At 41.7% G+C, this 17,331-nt stretch overlaps 3 protein-coding genes across 3 annotated transcripts in view; 2 read left to right on the forward strand and 1 right to left on the reverse strand.

Annotated features, from left to right (window-relative positions):
• The first annotated feature begins 221 nt into the window (after nucleotides 1–221).
• On the forward strand, nucleotides 222–4,599 carry LOC120424605 (probable cytochrome P450 304a1). The gene is made up of 4 exons (XM_039588764.2): nucleotides 222–999; nucleotides 3,494–3,572; nucleotides 3,630–3,822; nucleotides 3,879–4,599. The coding sequence occupies exons 1-4, from the start codon at nucleotides 332–334 to the stop codon at nucleotides 4,499–4,501; spliced, it is 1,563 nt and encodes a 520-aa protein (XP_039444698.1). The 5' UTR covers nucleotides 222–331; the 3' UTR covers nucleotides 4,502–4,599.
• Nucleotides 4,600–6,327: 1,728 nt separating this feature from the next.
• LOC120424610 (signal peptidase complex catalytic subunit SEC11A) lies at nucleotides 6,328–8,947 on the forward strand. Its single transcript, XM_039588770.1, has 3 exons — nucleotides 6,328–6,644; nucleotides 6,716–6,852; nucleotides 8,367–8,947. The coding sequence occupies exons 1-3, from the start codon at nucleotides 6,576–6,578 to the stop codon at nucleotides 8,713–8,715; spliced, it is 555 nt and encodes a 184-aa protein (XP_039444704.1). The 5' UTR covers nucleotides 6,328–6,575; the 3' UTR covers nucleotides 8,716–8,947.
• Nucleotides 8,948–12,965: 4,018 nt separating this feature from the next.
• Nucleotides 12,966–17,331, reverse strand: part of LOC120424630 (uncharacterized) — a 237,581-nt gene continuing 233,215 nt past the window's right edge. Inside the window, exon 13 of the mRNA XM_039588796.2 lies at nucleotides 12,966–17,242. Coding sequence (XP_039444730.1) covers nucleotides 15,254–17,242 — 1,989 coding nt within the window. The 3' untranslated portion in view covers nucleotides 12,966–15,253. The remainder of the gene's footprint in view (nucleotides 17,243–17,331) is intronic.

The following is a 17,331-nucleotide window of genomic DNA, read 5'->3' on the forward strand; positions in this document are numbered from 1 at the left end:
GATAGTTGTTTACTAAAGTACTCTACACTTTCTATTGACCGGACTCAAATAACAATCACGCACAGCTTTCAATGAAACGTGCGAAGAATAATTCCTTCTCATTCAAATCGCACGCTCGAGGCATCAAAGAGGCAACGTTACTTTGAATAACGCCACGCGAAAACTCAAACATTCAACCCCCAAGGGATTACACTAATGAGTCCTCCTCCACTTAGCTTGAAAAATCCACCTCTAACTGCCCTTAATCGCCGGTAGTTAGACGAGCTATATAATGTCCACAACAGCGCGGAACCCGGTTTAGTCTAACGTTGGGTCATCCCGAACTTCCGCGATGCTGCTTCTGCCAGCGCTCAGTCCCAGCGTGCTGCTGTGGTCGTTGGCCGCCGCCCTGCTGCTGTATCGGTTCTACCGGTTCCTGTACGACCGCCCTCCAAACTTCCCGAAAGGACCTCCCCGGTTACCCCTGGTCGGCGGATACGGCATCATGCTGATGCTCAACTACCGCCACATGCACAAAGCGGTCGACAGTTTGTGCCGCTATTATGGAACGAAAATCCTCGGCATCTACCTCGGAAGCCTACTGGCGGTGGTCGTCCACGACTACGACATTGTGCGCGAGGTCATGAACCGGCCGGAGTTTGACGGTCGCTCGGACATGTTCCTGAACCGGTTGCGCGAGCGGAACTTTCTCCGGCGGGGAATCTTCTTTACCGACGGGGCCAAGTGGAAGGAGCAGCGTCGGTTCGTGCTGAGACACCTCCGCGATTACGGCTTTGGACGGCGCTTCCAGGAGCTGGAGGAGGTCGCGCGGGATGAAATCCGAACTCTGCTGGAGACGATCCAGTACGGGGCCAAGTGGGAGCACGAGAAAACGTTTGCCGTCGAGGGCGGAGGGTATGCGTTGTGTGCCGAGGCGTTTTTCGGATGTTTGGCGAATCTGTACCTGCAGGTTATTTGCGGCGAGAGATTCCCGCGGCAGGAGATGGGCGTGCTGTTTGAGTGAGTATCTTTCCTAGAGAACACTTTCTACCCCCACAGCAGCGCGGCGAGAGTAAAAAGTGCACGGACGGTCCTAGCCGAACCAGCGTTTATGGCTGAAAGACTTATTAATAAAGACAACAAACTATCTAGTAGATAGGTACTGTGAACGGACTGGGAGTTATTCTCTGGAGTTATCTGGAGATGATCAAGCATTATCACAGAGTAACACAGAGTTACCACTGCCTCTTGATTTTTGGTTCCACTTTGTGGTACATCGCAGGTACATCGCACGCCTGCTACCAGCAAACCTTATGGAGCCAAAAAATGAAATGACATTTCTTCGGACTGGTCACTCTGGGTTACTCTGTGGCATTATTCTCAAAAGTTCACCTCTGCAAAAAGAGTCAATTTCGGGAATCGAACCTAGGTCCTTTGACATATCGTCTGTTGTGTGCTATCTTGTGACAACGACCATTTGGTACTATTCGAGAAAATCGATTTTTAAAGTTTGATAATCAAAACTATGAATGATGTTCATTTGGGCAATAAGTGCCTGTTGAGAAATAAACAAACTAACAGAATAGAGTCAAACTTTTTGAAGCAATCGGTTCGTATACTATCGCTTAACAAACGCTCTAAGTTTCAACTAATTTGGTTACACCAATTAAAAGATACAGTAAATTATGTAAACAAAAATCTGAAAAGCACGTGTCACAAGTGTGTTTCGAAAGTTAAATTGTACTACATGTCACAAGTGTGCACAGAATTCCCATACAAACTAAAATAGGCTTAAATCAATAGTATAACCGACCTAATCATTATATTTTCAAAAACAAAAGATTGCATTGCCTTTTGAAAGTGTGTATCAACATAAATTTGTGAAAAACAAGAAAAAAATTCCACATTTTCCAACAATATGTATGACGTGTCACAAGTGTGCACGATCATTTTGATGATAAATTGGTCTATGTCACAATTGTGTATTGCGATATCCGGGAAACGGAAGCGAGTTACCAAAATCGGGTTAAAGTGTTTGTTAAGCAAAGCAAAACGTCATCATTATCCATTTTCGACCAAAATGGTCTATGTCACAAGATAGCACACAGCAGACGATATGGAATGTAAGCCTCCACACTATATCGGCATCTAGGGCACCTACGGTTCGATGAATATGCGATGGTAAGAGATGGACTTATAACGTAAAGCTTAAGGAGATACAATATCTTCATGTTGCTAAATAATCCAATCCAGAAGGTGAACGATCACCAGATCGCTTACGAGACGTTACCGCTAGGCTACACATGGAAAGAAGTGCCAACTGCACTAAATCAAACCCAGCCAGTAAGTTCTACTGGTTTTTTTTAATGCAAATTACTGCCAAAAATTTCTGACAATAGAAATCTAGCTACTTTGGTTGCTGTTTTAGCGTAATTTGCGGCTATTCTGGCAAAAATAATACAGTCGACTCTCTGGCTGTCGATCTTCTCGATATCAATATTGCTCCATGTACCGATGAATTCTTCAGTCTTTTCAAACTGCATACTTCGATTGTCTTTATTCCTCGATATTTTCTCTTGCTTGAAGGATCTCTTCCTCGACGGTCCGTTGGATTCTATTTGCTCTAAAAATCTATTCCGGTTGTCAATAATTTCATTTTCTCATTGCTTGCATAGACATTTTTCTTTGAGAAACGAAGCTTTGAAGGTTGTTTGACATTTATTTGTTTTTGTTTGCTGGACGTTGCCATGATTCTCTCCCGTAGCTGGTTAGCAAGAAAAAAAACAATTTCAATCGAGGCTTCATTTTGCATCGTTCTGTAAACTGATGCTTCTCTTCCTCGACGGTCCCTTGGATATTGACAACCAGAGAGTCGACTGTTATACAAGTGGCAGCTAAAGAAATGATTGTTGTCATTTTGAAATCAGCAGTGATTGATGAAACTCAACATGTGTTTGAGAAAAATTTAAAGTATCTCGTGAAATTAGTATAATGAAGTGTTGCAGGCGTTTTTTTGTCTGCCACAGTTTATATTTTTACACATATTTTTTTTTATGAATTTGCAACAAAAAAATGCAGGTTCAGCAAAGCTTTCACTGGAACAGTAAAAGTTCAGCTGTAACCGAAAAAAGAATCATCTGACAGTTCTGACTACAAGAAAACCTGAAATTACACTTGGCAAGCGGATTGGTCTGTCTTCCAGAACCAGTTGAAAAATCTGCCAACTTTCCCCGATCTTGCCTAAAATACGTGACTGGTCCTAGCAAAACTGAAACAGCGAAAATTTTCGCTAAACCAGTGGTTTTTTTTAGCTGGTTTCGACAAATCTGGATTTTACTAAAATAGCGATTCCAGTTATTTTTCTGCTACTGAGAAAATAGCAAGAGTTTTGGCTTGCTTTCAGGTTTTCGTGTATGGCTTAGAAACAAAATTTAAAAAATTAATAATTTTTCTTACAATAAAAACGCCGAGGCATTGGCATCCCAGATAATAAAATAAAACTTCAACTCCCCAGAACCGCTTATTATGCGCAGCACTTTCAGCAGAAGGGTGACGATTTCGGCACCATTCTCAGCTACGTGACCTGGTTGAAGGTAACTTAGAATAAGTTGTCCTTAAGTCCTTTTGATATTTGTTTTATTATTTTAAAGGACTACTTCCCAGAGGCAACCAACTACCGCGTGCTGCGCGAGGCCAATGCCAAAATGAACGACCTGGTCGAGTCCATTATCGAGCGGTACCAGACATCTTACGAAGAGGGCCATATCCGGTGCTTCCTCGATCAGTACTTCCGGGAGATGAAAAAATGCGCTCCGCTCGAGGGACAGTCATTTACCTTTCAATGTGAGTTTAGTTTTTTTTTTTTATTTTTTTTATAATTCTTTTATTTCTCCATCAAGATGATCAACTGGTTATGATCCTGGCGGACTTTCTCCTACCCACTTTCACCGGAACGGCCTACCAGCTGTCGATGCTGCTCGAGCGAATGATTCTCAATCCGCACGTGGCCGCCAAGGTGCAGCAAGAAATCGACAGCGTCGTGGGTCGAGGCCGTCTTCCAACCCTGGATGATCGCTGCCAGATGCCCTACACCGAGGCGACTCTGCGGGAAGAGCTGCGCATCGACACGCTGGTTCCTTCGGGAGTGGCCCACGTGGCCCTCGAGAACACCACCCTCCGGGGGTACAACATTCCCAAGGACACTGTGCTCATGATTGCCCTCGATGCCATTCACCACCAAGAGGACGTATGGGGAGATCCGAACAACTTCCGACCAGAACGATTTTTGGATGTCGGAGGACTCTCGTTGGCCAAGGACCGATCGATACCGTTCGGAGCCGGGAAGCGACTCTGCGCTGGAGAAACCTTTGCACGGAATTCAATGTTTCTGATGTTTTCCGCTCTGATGCAGAACTTCAACATCAAGGTACGGCCCGGAGATCCACTGCCGGATGTTACCAAGCGGCTGACCGGAGTGGTCATCTCGTCGGAACCGATTTGGCTCAAGTTTGAGCCGAGATAGGCAAAACTTCGAATATAAAAAGTACAAAAAGTTGTCTTACCTTGTAGTCAGCAAAATGTTGCTTCTGGAGCTCGATTCACGATATTTCACTAACTTCACTAAGTTTCACAGTTTTATTTACGAAATTTCACCGATCATCCACGAATCTCCCGGCATTTGGCGCTTTGAGCTGTTTTCACAATCTTTGCTTTGTTTTGCCTCTCCTTTTCGTAAACAAATCAAATTTAAAAGCAGTCAGTGGCACTGGACGTGAAGGTCGAACGAACTTCAGATTAAGGTTGAAATATTTTAAAAATCTTTAAAATGTTATTGCAGATTGCAGTGATTTTTAGACAATCGTGAAACTTGTGGAAAGCTCTATACAAAAGTGCACACCTCATGCAAACTACAGCAGAAAAAAAAACTGTCTAATACAAACAACCCAAAGCTCTGCTTCAAATCGATGATAGCTTTTTTCCTGGACACTCACCACAGTATCCAGATTTTTAAGCGAAGATGGCGTTCGGATGGTGAACGCCCGAAACGTCAAAATCGCGCAGTAGCACCAACATTAGAAAATAAAATGTGGCTGTCATGCCATGGCACACTTTTTCCGTAATGTTGGTACCACTGCGTGATTTTGACATTTCGGGCGTTCACCATTCGAACGCCATCTTCGCTTAAAAACCTCGATACTGAAATAAATATCATGATTGGTGCTATTTGTTTTGCATACAGATTTTTGGGGGAATACCAAGGGGTCTCCTAGGGGGTCTCTCAATTTAACGTGGGCGGATCACGGTGATTTTCACCGAGCGTCTTGTCTTGTCGTCGGTTACAAGCAATACACATATAAAATGTATTGAGAATTAAGTTAATAATTATATGTTAGCATATGCTGTTAATGAGGCTGCATCATGGAGATTATTTATGCAAATGCGCTTTAGATTTATACACAATTATATACAATTGACATACAAACACTGACGAACTGACGTGCCACCCCATACATATTTTTGAGAAAATTCTGACCGCAAATTCTCCAGCGAACACCAACTCCATCTACCTTCAGGTTCACTGAACTATTTCTCCCTCCCACACGTGTTTTCGATATTGCGACTATGCTTCAATTTGTAATCTGAGTCGTTAAAAAAAAGTATGCGCTCAGAACGATTTTGGAGCGCGCTATTCGTTTCGGCGAAAGCGTGTGTCAGTTTATGATGACTTCAACAATACATCGCATGTTAACATTGGCGCGAAGGTTTGGATTGCTTTTTTCGCTTATTTCACTCACGGCTACGTCACGACTGTCATATATTTATAAAGCGAGTGAGGTCAAAATCGAACCATGATCGAACCAAGATTTTAGCGCGAGGCGTTTGAAATGTGTCGTCTACGCATTGGACAATAACAAAAATAAAAACTTTTTTTAAGTTTTTTTTTTTCTTCAAAAACATTAACGAACAATTTCAGATTTGAACTACGGAAACAGCATTTTATTCCATTGTGCGCCTAATGTTGGCATATCAGCACTTTGGTGTTTAGTTATAACTAGTTTTAAGTGTTTTAGACTTAAATTTAGTAAGTATTCTAAAAGAGTAATTTATTTTAAACCCACGGTCAGGAAGGATCGAACTAATTGCGAGCGTTTCCTTAGCTTGTTACACTTGCCCTACTTTCCCTTATCATATCACTTTTTAAGTTTTCGACCATTCAATCCAATCCCATCAACCAAACAAAAATTTTCTTTGTAGTGCAGACATTATCCAGGAGGTTGCGCAGACTTTTAAAAAGCCCGATTCCCTTCTGCCAGCCCTGGCCCTGATCTGTCACCGCGATTGCCACAAAACAACGCGACACGTCAGAGGCACAAGCCGCTGTCAAACTTCTCCTCTCTTTGCTGTTTGGCTGGAAATCGACGACGTTGACGCGTTTGCCGAAATTTATCGAGCTTTGCCAGGCGGTGGAACCGGATTTTTTCCTTTCTCGGAACACGACATCGTTTGCTCCGATTCGGGAAGTACCTTTTGCGGTGAGCAATTGAGTAGGAAATTTAGTTGGCGGTACACAAAAAGCCGAAACTTTGCGTGCGAAAATGGGCGTCTTTGAATCTCTCGGCGTGGACGGATTGCTCAGCGATGTCCAGCGGATGGACAAGCGGCAGGTTAGTTCTCGGGTTGAATGTGTGTGTCAAAGAACCTGCGGCTAATCCGGGCGCTTCTGTGGGATGCACAGTTTTTCTTCCAGGTACTGAGCTTCGGAATGATCGTCTCGTCGGCGCTGATGATCTGGAAGGGCCTGATGGTGGTTACCGGCAGTGAGTCGCCGATTGTGGTCGTCCTCAGTGGCAGCATGGAACCGGCATTCCATCGGTGAGTGGATCTTAGAGGGGGGGTTGGTTTGGTTTCTTATAAAGCAATGCTAAGTGGGTTCTTGCCAGTTCGATCGATTTGGGTACCGGTTGGACACGTTTGCGAGAAATGACTCAAGTGCTGGTTTAATTTATATAGCGATGAAAAAAATTAGCCTTTTCAAGATCGAAGAATCGAGGGGAAAATCTTTTGTTTTCAAACATTTTAAGTTTTTAAAGTTTTCTGGAGCTCATCCAAGGCTACCGGCGCCAAAATATTAGAGGATAAGGCCACATAAGGCTTTCTTGCTAATCGAAATTACCTGAAAAGTTAGTATGTTTATGACACCGTGCTGTGTGGAAAACAAACAGCTGTCACTTAAAAAAACACCCAGCTTATTTTTTTACCTTCGATCTGATAACTTGTTGCCATAATTGAACTGTACGATTTATTTATGGGTAAAACAAATTTTTATCACTATCACAAACGAAACCTTTGTGAAAAACAAACCACGATGCGCAGTCAAATATTAAAAAAAAAACCTCAAGCATTCAAAAGTTAAAAAATTAAAAATTCAACGGTTCCAAAAATCTTAATTTGAAAGTTTAAATTGAAACAAGTTATAATAGGGTCCTAAAGCCCTATGTCAATTTTTATGTACAACGGCCAAAAACACGATTAAAACCATTTTGATCACTTCTTGACTTTTTTTTGATAAGGTCCTATAAACAAATGTAAACATTGAGTGTATCCCTTTCACACCTTATGTCAAAGTCCATCGGAGTAAGCGGGATACACTCAATGTTTACATTTGTTTATAGGACCTTATCAAAAAAAAGTCAAGACTTCTTTTTCATTTTAATGCAAAAAAAAAAATTTACAAGACAACATTTTTTCGATGGATCAACAAGCTAAGCTGTCAAGAAGAATCGCGAGGTTAATTTTATAAAATTCATTTAAAAAAAATTGTTAACTTTCTTAAACGTGGTATTCTTACCTAAATTGTGGCCTCAAAGATGTATTTTTTTTTTGTAATTTAAAATGGCTGCAAAGATTTACTAACAAGAAATTAAAAATATGATGAAAAAATAATTAAAGAATTATGTAAAAAAACAATAAATGAAGAATAAAAAACTTAAAAATTTTACAATTCTAGATTAAATTTTCAAAACAACCTATCCCTAGGAATTTGAGAATTTTAGAATTTAGAAATTTAAAATTTCTAGTTTTTTTTTAATTTACAAAATTTAAGTATTTAGGAAGTTATGTTTCAAATTCTGTATTCTAAGAATTAAGAAATTCACGAGAGATTTAAAGGATTTATAAAAAATAAAAACAATTTTTCCGGAATTTTAAAATCTTTCCCTTTGGGAATTTTTAAATTTTAGAATCATAGATGAAAGGTTTTTTCCTCAAAATTTATTTTCCCTTAAAGAGCACTCAGCTAGCAAAATCTATTTTTTTTGCAACCTTTATTTTTTTAATCTTGAAAGAATTAAAACGTAACCATCTCTCTCCCTCCCCCTCCGTCACAGTGGAGATCTGCTGTTCCTGACGAATCAGGAGGAACCGGTGCGCGTCGGTGAGATCGTCGTGTTCAAGATCGAGGGCCGCGACATTCCGATCGTCCACCGGGTCATCAAGCTGCACGAAAAGTCCAACGGCACGGTCAAGTTCCTGACCAAGGGCGACAACAACTCGGTGGACGACCGGGGCCTGTACGCGCCCGGCCAGCTGTGGCTCACCAAGAAGGACATCGTGGGCCGGGCCAGGGGCTTTCTGCCGTACGTCGGCATGATTACGATCTACATGAACGAGTATCCGAACCTGAAGTACGGCATTTTGGGCCTGCTGGCGCTGTACGTGCTGCTGCACCGGGAGTAGATCTCAAAGAGGAAAAATTCTTCTTTTTCTTTCTTTTTTTGTTGTTTTGGGAAAATTTTGGAAAGAAATCCAGTCAGATTGAGGGAGGAAGGCAAAAAGCACACAAAAGAGACACTTACAAAGAGTAAATAATTTGAAACAGAATGAGAGCGACAGCAGGGGAGAGCTACAAACGTGAAACTTACATAAGATAAGTGAAATAAATAATAAAAAAAAGTTTTGTCCTTGAAAAGTGCGTAATTTAATAAATATTGAGAAATAAACCAAAGTCCTTTTTACTTCAAATGTTTTCAGTTTTGTAAACGATTTTTTGCATTTTTTACTAGGTTGAAATCCCTAGTACAACTTTTAGTGCTGACATGTTTTAGGTGACACTTATAAAATGTTTGCTGATGCTCATAACAAATCAAACTTCCCAACAAAAATTGGTATTGACCAAAAATACGATCATTAGGCTATCAAAATTTTTAGGCAAAAATTGCGCTACGATATGTCAAAATCACGCAGCGGGGCATGAGTCATGACAGTCACATGTTTTTCTAATGTTGGTACCACTGCGCGATTTTGACATTTTGGGCGTGCACCATTGGTAGCGCCATCTTCGTTAAAAAATCTAGATATTGCAAGTCCATAAAAATTCACATGGCAGTGTTCCCTATCTAAAAAAAAAATCATGATTTTTCGAAAACATCAACAAAGTCGATCAAAATTGTTTTTGAAGACAAGGATGGAGCTTGGAAGGAACGCGAAACTCCATGTAACAAAAACGCTCAAGAAACGGTCAAGGAAAGGGTCACGAAAAGAAGTTTCTTAAGCGGTACGCAGCTGAAAAGGAACAGAAACGGGATGTTGTAAGAGCAATGTTGTAGGGCCCCTTTCAAATTCAAAAATTCCAGATATGTAATCTAAGATGGTGGCAATTGAGCAATTTTAGAATTTAAATATCTTTGATCTGTTCAGTTGTTAATTTATTGGATTGTAAATTCTCAGAATTTATAGAGAATTAAAAAATGTGAAAATTAAAAAATTCGTGAATTTAAGAACTTCAAAATTTAAAATTAAAAAAAAATCGAGCTTGCGAATTTTAGAATAAAGAAAACAAAATTTAAGAATTTCAAAATCTAGGAATTTAAAAATTTTAGAGATCTAAAAATCTAAGAATTTAAGCATTTTAAGACCTGAAAATTTCAGAATTTAAGAATAATTACAGATTTAAGAATTTCGGAATTTTAAGATCTGAGAATTTAAGAATTTTATTATGTGGAAATTTCAGAATTTAAGAATTAAAAAAAATCAAGAATTTTAGAATTTCAGATATTTGAAAATCTAAGAATATTATAATTTTATGATCTGAAAATTTCAGAATTTAAGAATTAAAAAAAAAGAATTTAAGGATTTTAGAAATCAGAAAATTTAAGAATTTAAGAATTTTTTTTATTCCTTACAAAATAAATTATAGATCGATCACAATACTTGCCACTTCTTGGTATCATTTTGCGAACAGTAAATTGGTTCCGCTTTGACATTTCTAAATTGAGGCCGCTTTGCGAACCACTATTCTGCACCCAGATTTTCACCAATGATTTGCGTTTGTTTGTGGATTTACGATTATCCAGGTTTTTAATCGCGCAGTAGCACCAACATTAGAAAAAAATGCGGCTGTCATGCCATGGCACACTTTTTTCGTAATGTTGGTACCACTGCGTGATTTTGACATTTTGGGCGTTCACCATTCGAACGCCATTTTTGCTTAAAAAGCTGGATATATATTAGGGTGTTTCATCAAAACAAAAAAGTTCTCAGAATCAGGCAAACCGAGGTTCCCCTTGTAGAGGATACCCATAGGGACTCTCATGCCAAATATCAGCCCATTTGGTTGAGAATTGGCCTGTCCCCAGCGGTTTAAAGTTTACATGTAAATTACAGTGGACTCTCTTGTTGTCGATATTGAAGGGACCGTCGAGAGCGGGAGTTATCAAATTATAGAACGGAAAATCAAAGCAATCTATTTGAAGGGACTGAAATATTTATTGACAGCTGGAGCAATATTGATATCGAGAAGATCGACAGCCAGAGAGTCCACTGTACTATGGGATTTTTGTGCTTTTCGTTCAATCGTTCCTACAGGTCTGGGGACAACATGGTTTCCCTCGGAATAAAGACAGGTGTGTAGGTGATGGTCCAATGAACAAATTCCAGAAGGAATTAGGGTTGTCCATTCTGTCCCCAAGGTGCGCATTGGATCGACGTCCGGTGCCTCCAGAATCAACGATTCACCCTTCAAAAGTACGCATTGTCCTTAGTATGCTATGACGGCTAAGTGAAAATCTCGGCGCCCCATGTCGGAAGGTGAACACGTGGAGAGGCATCGATTGCATTATTATTACAAAATCATCATGTTACGTTATTAAGAATAGTTCAAAATGTTACAGGAACATCAATAATTGTAATTTTATTACTTTAAAGAATGTTTCTGAGCCAAAACTTGAGTGTATGCTCTACCACGTGTTCACCGTCTGATATGGGGCGTCGTCATTTTCACCTAGCCATCATAGCATACTAAGGACAATGCGTACATTTGAAGGGTGAATCGTTGATTCTGGAGACACCGGACGTCGATCCAATGCGCACCTTGGGGACAGAATGGACAACCCTAATTCCTTCTGGAATTTGTTCATTGGACCATCCCCTACACACCTGTCTTTATTCCGAGGGAAACCATGTTGTCCCCAGACCTGTAGGAACGATTGAACGAAAAGCACAAAAATCCCATAGTAATTTACATGTAAACTTTAAACCGCTGGGGACAGGCCAATTCTCAACCAAATGGGCTGATATTTGGCATGAGAGTCCCTATGGGTATCCTCTACAAGGGGAACCTCGGTTTGCCTGATTCTGAGAACTTTTTTGTTTGGATGAAACACCCTAATATATATATCACGGTGCTCAAAATACCGTTATTATGAAAAAAAATATGCACTCCGAGATTTTTTTGGGTCTATCGATTCCTTACACCATAGCGCATCTCTGTGCAAAAAATAAAAACATTCGCTGATGTAGTTTTCGAGATACAGCCCTTTTAAGATGTTACATCCGATTTTTAATAAGAAAACCAAAACAATCAATACAATTTCAGCACTTTAAAGAATATGCATTTCGAGATAATGATGTTTTTTACTTCATATGACTGTCAAGCATCTCTGGGCCAAGTTTCAGACGGTTTGCTGATGTAGTTCTCGAGACACAGCCATTTTAAAATGTTATTTCCAATTTTGCAAAGAAAATCCATAAAATCAATACAATTTCAGCACTTTAAAGAATATGCATTTCGAGATAAAGTGTTTTTTGCTTCATATGACTGTCAAGCATCTCTGGGCCAAGTTTCAGAAGGTTTGCTGATGTAGTTCTCGAGATACAGCCATTTTAAAATGTTATTTCCGATTTTTTCAAAGAAAATCCATGAAATCAATTTAATTTCAGCATTTTAAAGAATATGCATTTCGAGATAATGATGTTTTTTGCTTCATATGACTGTCAAGCATCTCTGGGCCAAGTTTCAGAAGGTTTGCTGATGTTGTTTTTGAGGAACAGCCGAATTAATTTGCTATTTCCGACTTTTAACGCCGATTATACAGATATTCTTTGAAAAAGTCGGAAATAACATTTTAAAATGGCTGTATCTCGAGAACTACATCAGCAAACCTTCTGAAACTTGGCCCAGAGATGCTTGACAGTCATATGAAGCAAAAAACATCATTATCTCGGATTGCATATTCTTTAAAGTGCTGAAATTGTATTGATTTTATGGATTTTCTTTGAAAAAATCAGAAATAACATTTTAAAATGGCTGTATCTCGAGAACTACATCAGCAAACCTTCTGAAACTTGGCCCAGAGATGCTTGACAGTCATATGAAGCAAAAAATACCTTTATCTCGAAATGCATATTCTTTAAGGTGCTGAAATTGTATTAATTGTTTTGGTTTTCTTATTAAAAATCGGATGTAACATCTTAAAAGGGCTGTATCTCGAAAACTACATCAGCGAATGTTTTTATTTTTTGCACAGAGATGCGCTATGGTGTAAGGAATCGATAGACCCCAAAAAATCTCGGAGAGCATATTTTTTTTCATAATAACGGTATTTTGAGCACCGTGTATATAATATCCAGCTGACCTAATTCACCCTTTATTGCTTTTGTCCGCGGTCAATGGAGAGTCAACCCAAATAAATTAATAAAACACATCACCATCAATTAATTTTTATTACTTTTTATTTCGCTCTTTTCCATTCTTTATTAATGTTAATTTCACTGACTTCTGGTTCACAATCGCCGTGTTTGCTTTTTGCCGCAAAGTTATTCCCGCGCCACTGTTGGTTTGTTGATTTTTTTAAATGTTGCACCTATTTTTTCTGTTTACATTATCCCGTCGCGCGAAATGAGATGGTTCATTGATTTTTTTTTCTGGAATTTATTTCACCTTTTTTTCCGCAACGCCTCGCGAGCCTCGATAAAAATAATACTGCGTTTATTTTCCATTACGATCATAATTGGGTTTGCGTGGTGCGTGGTAACCTTTTATGATTTGTAGCCGTTTGTGGAAATCGCTGCGGGGGGTTTTATTTTTAAATTTTATTATTGCCACGTGGAATTTGTTTCACCTATTTACAGGACGCTGTTTTCTGCGATTTAAATTTGGAAAGAAAATTGAGCGACCTGGCAACAGTGCTTCGCTCATTGGCCGCTGCGTGGCGCTCGCGTCACCGAGGAGTGAACCGCCATTGTTCTCTTTTCGCTTGTTTGACGTCTGTGAGAAAATATATTACACATATACTATTTTTGTGGGTGTTTGTGTGTGTGTCTTTCTGTATGCATCGACCGTGTGTCTTACTGTTGTTCTACTGCACAGAAAATAATTGCATTCAAGTTTCGTTACTGTTTTAATTCTTCTTTTAGTTGTTTTCAAGTAATATCATTTGATGTAGGAATCATTCATCTGTCTTCAGTACAGTAATTGTAGTAGTGTGTTGCGGAAGTGTTGCTTTTTTTCAATAAAGGCTGCAAACAGGGAGTTGCGGGATTCGCGGATGTGGGCGCATTCGGTAATTGGTAAGTAGAAAAATAAAGGGCTTTTTGATGTTTTGTTTTCTTATCGGTAAGGTAGATTTAGGTTTTTATTCTTTTTTGTTTAGGGAGGATAAGTTGTGGATCAATTCTTCGTAACAGTGGAAGCCTCAAACATTACTTTATTGACATGTTTCGAATTTGTGACTGGAGAAAAGGATTTGGGGCGGATGCGTTATTTGTCTGCGTGCACAATGTTAGTCATATTGTTTTGCGTGTATAAATAGTAGATCTCTGTTTTGCGAATGTGTTGGGCTGTGTAAGTGTGAGTGTGGTTTACGAGTTTAAAATAAACACCTTTCACAGTTGCTCGACTCTCGGTTGCTTTTCCATAAATTTGATTTATTTAAAGATTAGAATCACATTCAACTTATTTGAATTAGTTGCTTTATTAGTTTAAGTTTCATCCATTCGCCTTAACTTTTAATATAATTTATGTATAAAATTAGTTCTTCTCGACAAGTTAAGTTATTTATAAGTTTTTTTTCTGTTGATTTTCTTTGTTCAAAATTTATTCACAATAAAAGCTTTATCTTTTCACTTTGCGCCACCGCTCAAACTAATTTCATTATAGCTAGTTTGGAATGTATCACTATTTACATGATTACTTTTATTAGTTGCTGTGTAAATTACTTTATCCTACATCGTGTCAGTGTGGTTTGTGTGTGATTTTGGGTGCATTCTCTCTCTTATCACTGAGTCTCAACTGAGTCGCGCACAATCTCCAAAAAGCGGGTTCATTTAAAAAATGTGTTGTTGTTTGCAAACGCGGCAAAAATTTCGATGAATTTAGACACCTTTTGTTCTTCTATAAAACCGAGAATTGGTGAAATTTTGGCAGGTTTCGTTTGTTGATGGTTTTTCTTTTGTTCGTTTTCTTTCGCGTATGAATTGCATGGAATGATTTGTTTCAGTGCAGCCGGAAATGTGACTTGTAGAGCGGCGCTGCGATCGCGTGAGGGACTGTCAAAACGTGTCTGCCCAGCAGTTTTGAGCTGCCGGGGGTTGAGTAAGGTGCTTGGCCATCGCTAGCGCAGAATGTTTGTGAAAGAATTTGTGGTGAGTCCAACGATTTGCTAGTTTTACTATCTTTTTTTCAAGATCTACTTGTTCTGATATGCTTCCATTCGAGAAAATAGGTCGTGTAAATATCAGATCCGCAAATATCCGTCTAGTTTTGATTGATCGCGATCGGTGATTGATGTGTGCTGATTTCTTCTATCTTCCCGTAAAATGTTCTTGGCACTTGATAAAAACATAAACTAATCTGGTTCTTTTGTTTTGGAGGAAGGGGTTGTTAAAATCAGGGAGTTCTTTGCTTTAAAATCGATATGAACACGAGGGCCGCCGGCGCCGGCAGCGGCCCTCCCACGGGGTGACTAATTCGCGCTATCTATGCTGCCTAAGCCTAAGGTTATCTGTCCAGGTTCTCGGCGTCTGACACCATGACCTCCATATCCGAGGGCAGCGGATCGTTGGAGGGCCACTCGAAGGCCTGTCGTTCGTCGCAGGACGACGTGTGTGGCCTCCGATCCGGAGGGCCGGGTGGTTTGTGGCCACTTTTCGCCACATTCAGCGAAGTCTGCCGGCTGAGGATGAGGTTGTGGTTGTTGGAGGTCGACGGGCCGCCGCCGGGTCTACTACTGCTACTGGGACCTATACTACTGCGCCGTTGGGCGCCACTTCCGGAGCTACCGGAAGCCGGAATGTTGTTACTACTGGAGGTTCGGGCGATTTTCTGCTTCTTGATGCTGCTGCTATCTACTGGTTTGACACTGGTACTATGCCGCCGGCCGATGGACGGTTCGTGGGGTGGTTCCTGGTTGAGATACTGGCTGGAGGAGCCCTGCCGCTTCATCGAGTGGAGGTTCGACGTGGATCCGGAGTGCCGCTGGTGCAGACTGGTCGAGCTGGATCGTCGCTTCTCGGCGAAGCTGTTTCGCTTGCTGCTGCCGGTTCGCTTGGCCAGGTTCGTTGTGCTCGAACGGATGAGACTTTCGGTGCTTTCACCGCCGATGGCGCCACCGTACGACCGGCGGTTCTTGTCACGTTCCCGGCTGTTGGTGCTACTGCCAGGTCGTTGATGGTTGAGGTGCGCCGCCCCCGGATGGACTATGTTGCTACCACTAGCGCTACGGTTGATGCGGAACGTGGCCGTGTTGATGGGCGCTGGAGGTGGCACTGAGTTGGGCAGTTCGGTCGAGCCAAACTGGAGATTCTCGTACACATGAGGGTCGGTCGTGGTTGGGACCGGTCCACCGTCTGGAGCTACGTTCCGTGGATTCAACGTTTCGTAGTTTGGCTCGGACATGATCGGCATCACGTCGTCCAGTGCCGGCCGTACCAGAATCGCTGGCCGACCCCGCTGGGACTCGGATTGGATGGCAGCGGCTACCCGCTTTCGGTCGACCATTCGACCCTTCCGCTTGCCCACGGGACCAGCCACGATGTGAGTCTTGACGGAGGGATCGTTTTTGGACAGCTTTAAGCTGAACTTGAACGGCGGCTTGTACACCACTTGAAGTCGGACCTTCTCGTTGATGTTCCCGACCGACTTGGTCTTCACGCGGTTCTTCTTCGGCGATCGCTGCTGTGGCGCAGGTTGTGCCAGCTGTGGCACCGCCGTTCCGGTCGTCAAATGCTCCGGCGTCGACTGGCTCTTGTTCATAATGTTGGTGATTTTGGACGCGTGCTCAAACTGGTTCGTGGCGTTGGTCACGATCGGAGACTCCAGCAACCAGCGGTGAACCTTCCCGAACGTGTTCGTATGACCGTGCCCATCGGTCCGACTTGAATAGTCGATCACTTCTTTGTGTTTTGATTTGGTCTTCTTTTTCTTCTGCTTCACCACCGGTTCCTTCACCGGTGACTCATCCGAGGGCACGCCGGGTTGCGTCCCAGCACTGGATCGCTTCTTTTTCTTCTTCAGCAACTTCTTGGGACTATCCGTTCCACCGGTGGTCGTCGTCGTAGTCTTGCCGACGTGTCGCTTAACCTGCTTAATGACCACCGCGGCCGGGTTGTTCGTTGACGATCTGGACAGATGGAACCGATCCTTGGAGGTGGACGGAATCATTGTCACCGGATTTCCGGCTGCCGCTGCCGTGGTGACTACTCCGCCGTTCGGACCGTTGGCTGTGGCGAGCAGCTGCTTCGGAACGCCGGCCACCAGCACTTGCTGACCGTTCTGACCCGGCGGAAGGGGACCCGTTTTGGAGCCCTTGCCCGATCGCTCGCCACGGACCTTTTTCTTCAGCGGCACCTTGGTACGGACGGCCGTGTGCACTATGACGCCATTGTTGTCCTCCGGCAGCCGGACCGTCTCCGTGGTCGCCGAGTGGATGATCGTGACCGTCTTCAGCTTGAGGCTTGTCCGCTTGCCCAGCAGTTTCGCGCTCAGTACCTGGTGTAAGGGGGGAAGACAGGGAAGAAGTGATGTTAGATCAAGTTTGGACAAGGGGACTGTTTTGAAGATCGCCAAAAAGGGAGTCG

This window comes from Culex pipiens, chromosome 1, assembly GCF_016801865.2.
Source record: "Culex pipiens pallens isolate TS chromosome 1, TS_CPP_V2, whole genome shotgun sequence".
In the NCBI taxonomy this organism is placed as follows: domain Eukaryota; kingdom Metazoa; phylum Arthropoda; class Insecta; order Diptera; family Culicidae; genus Culex; species Culex pipiens.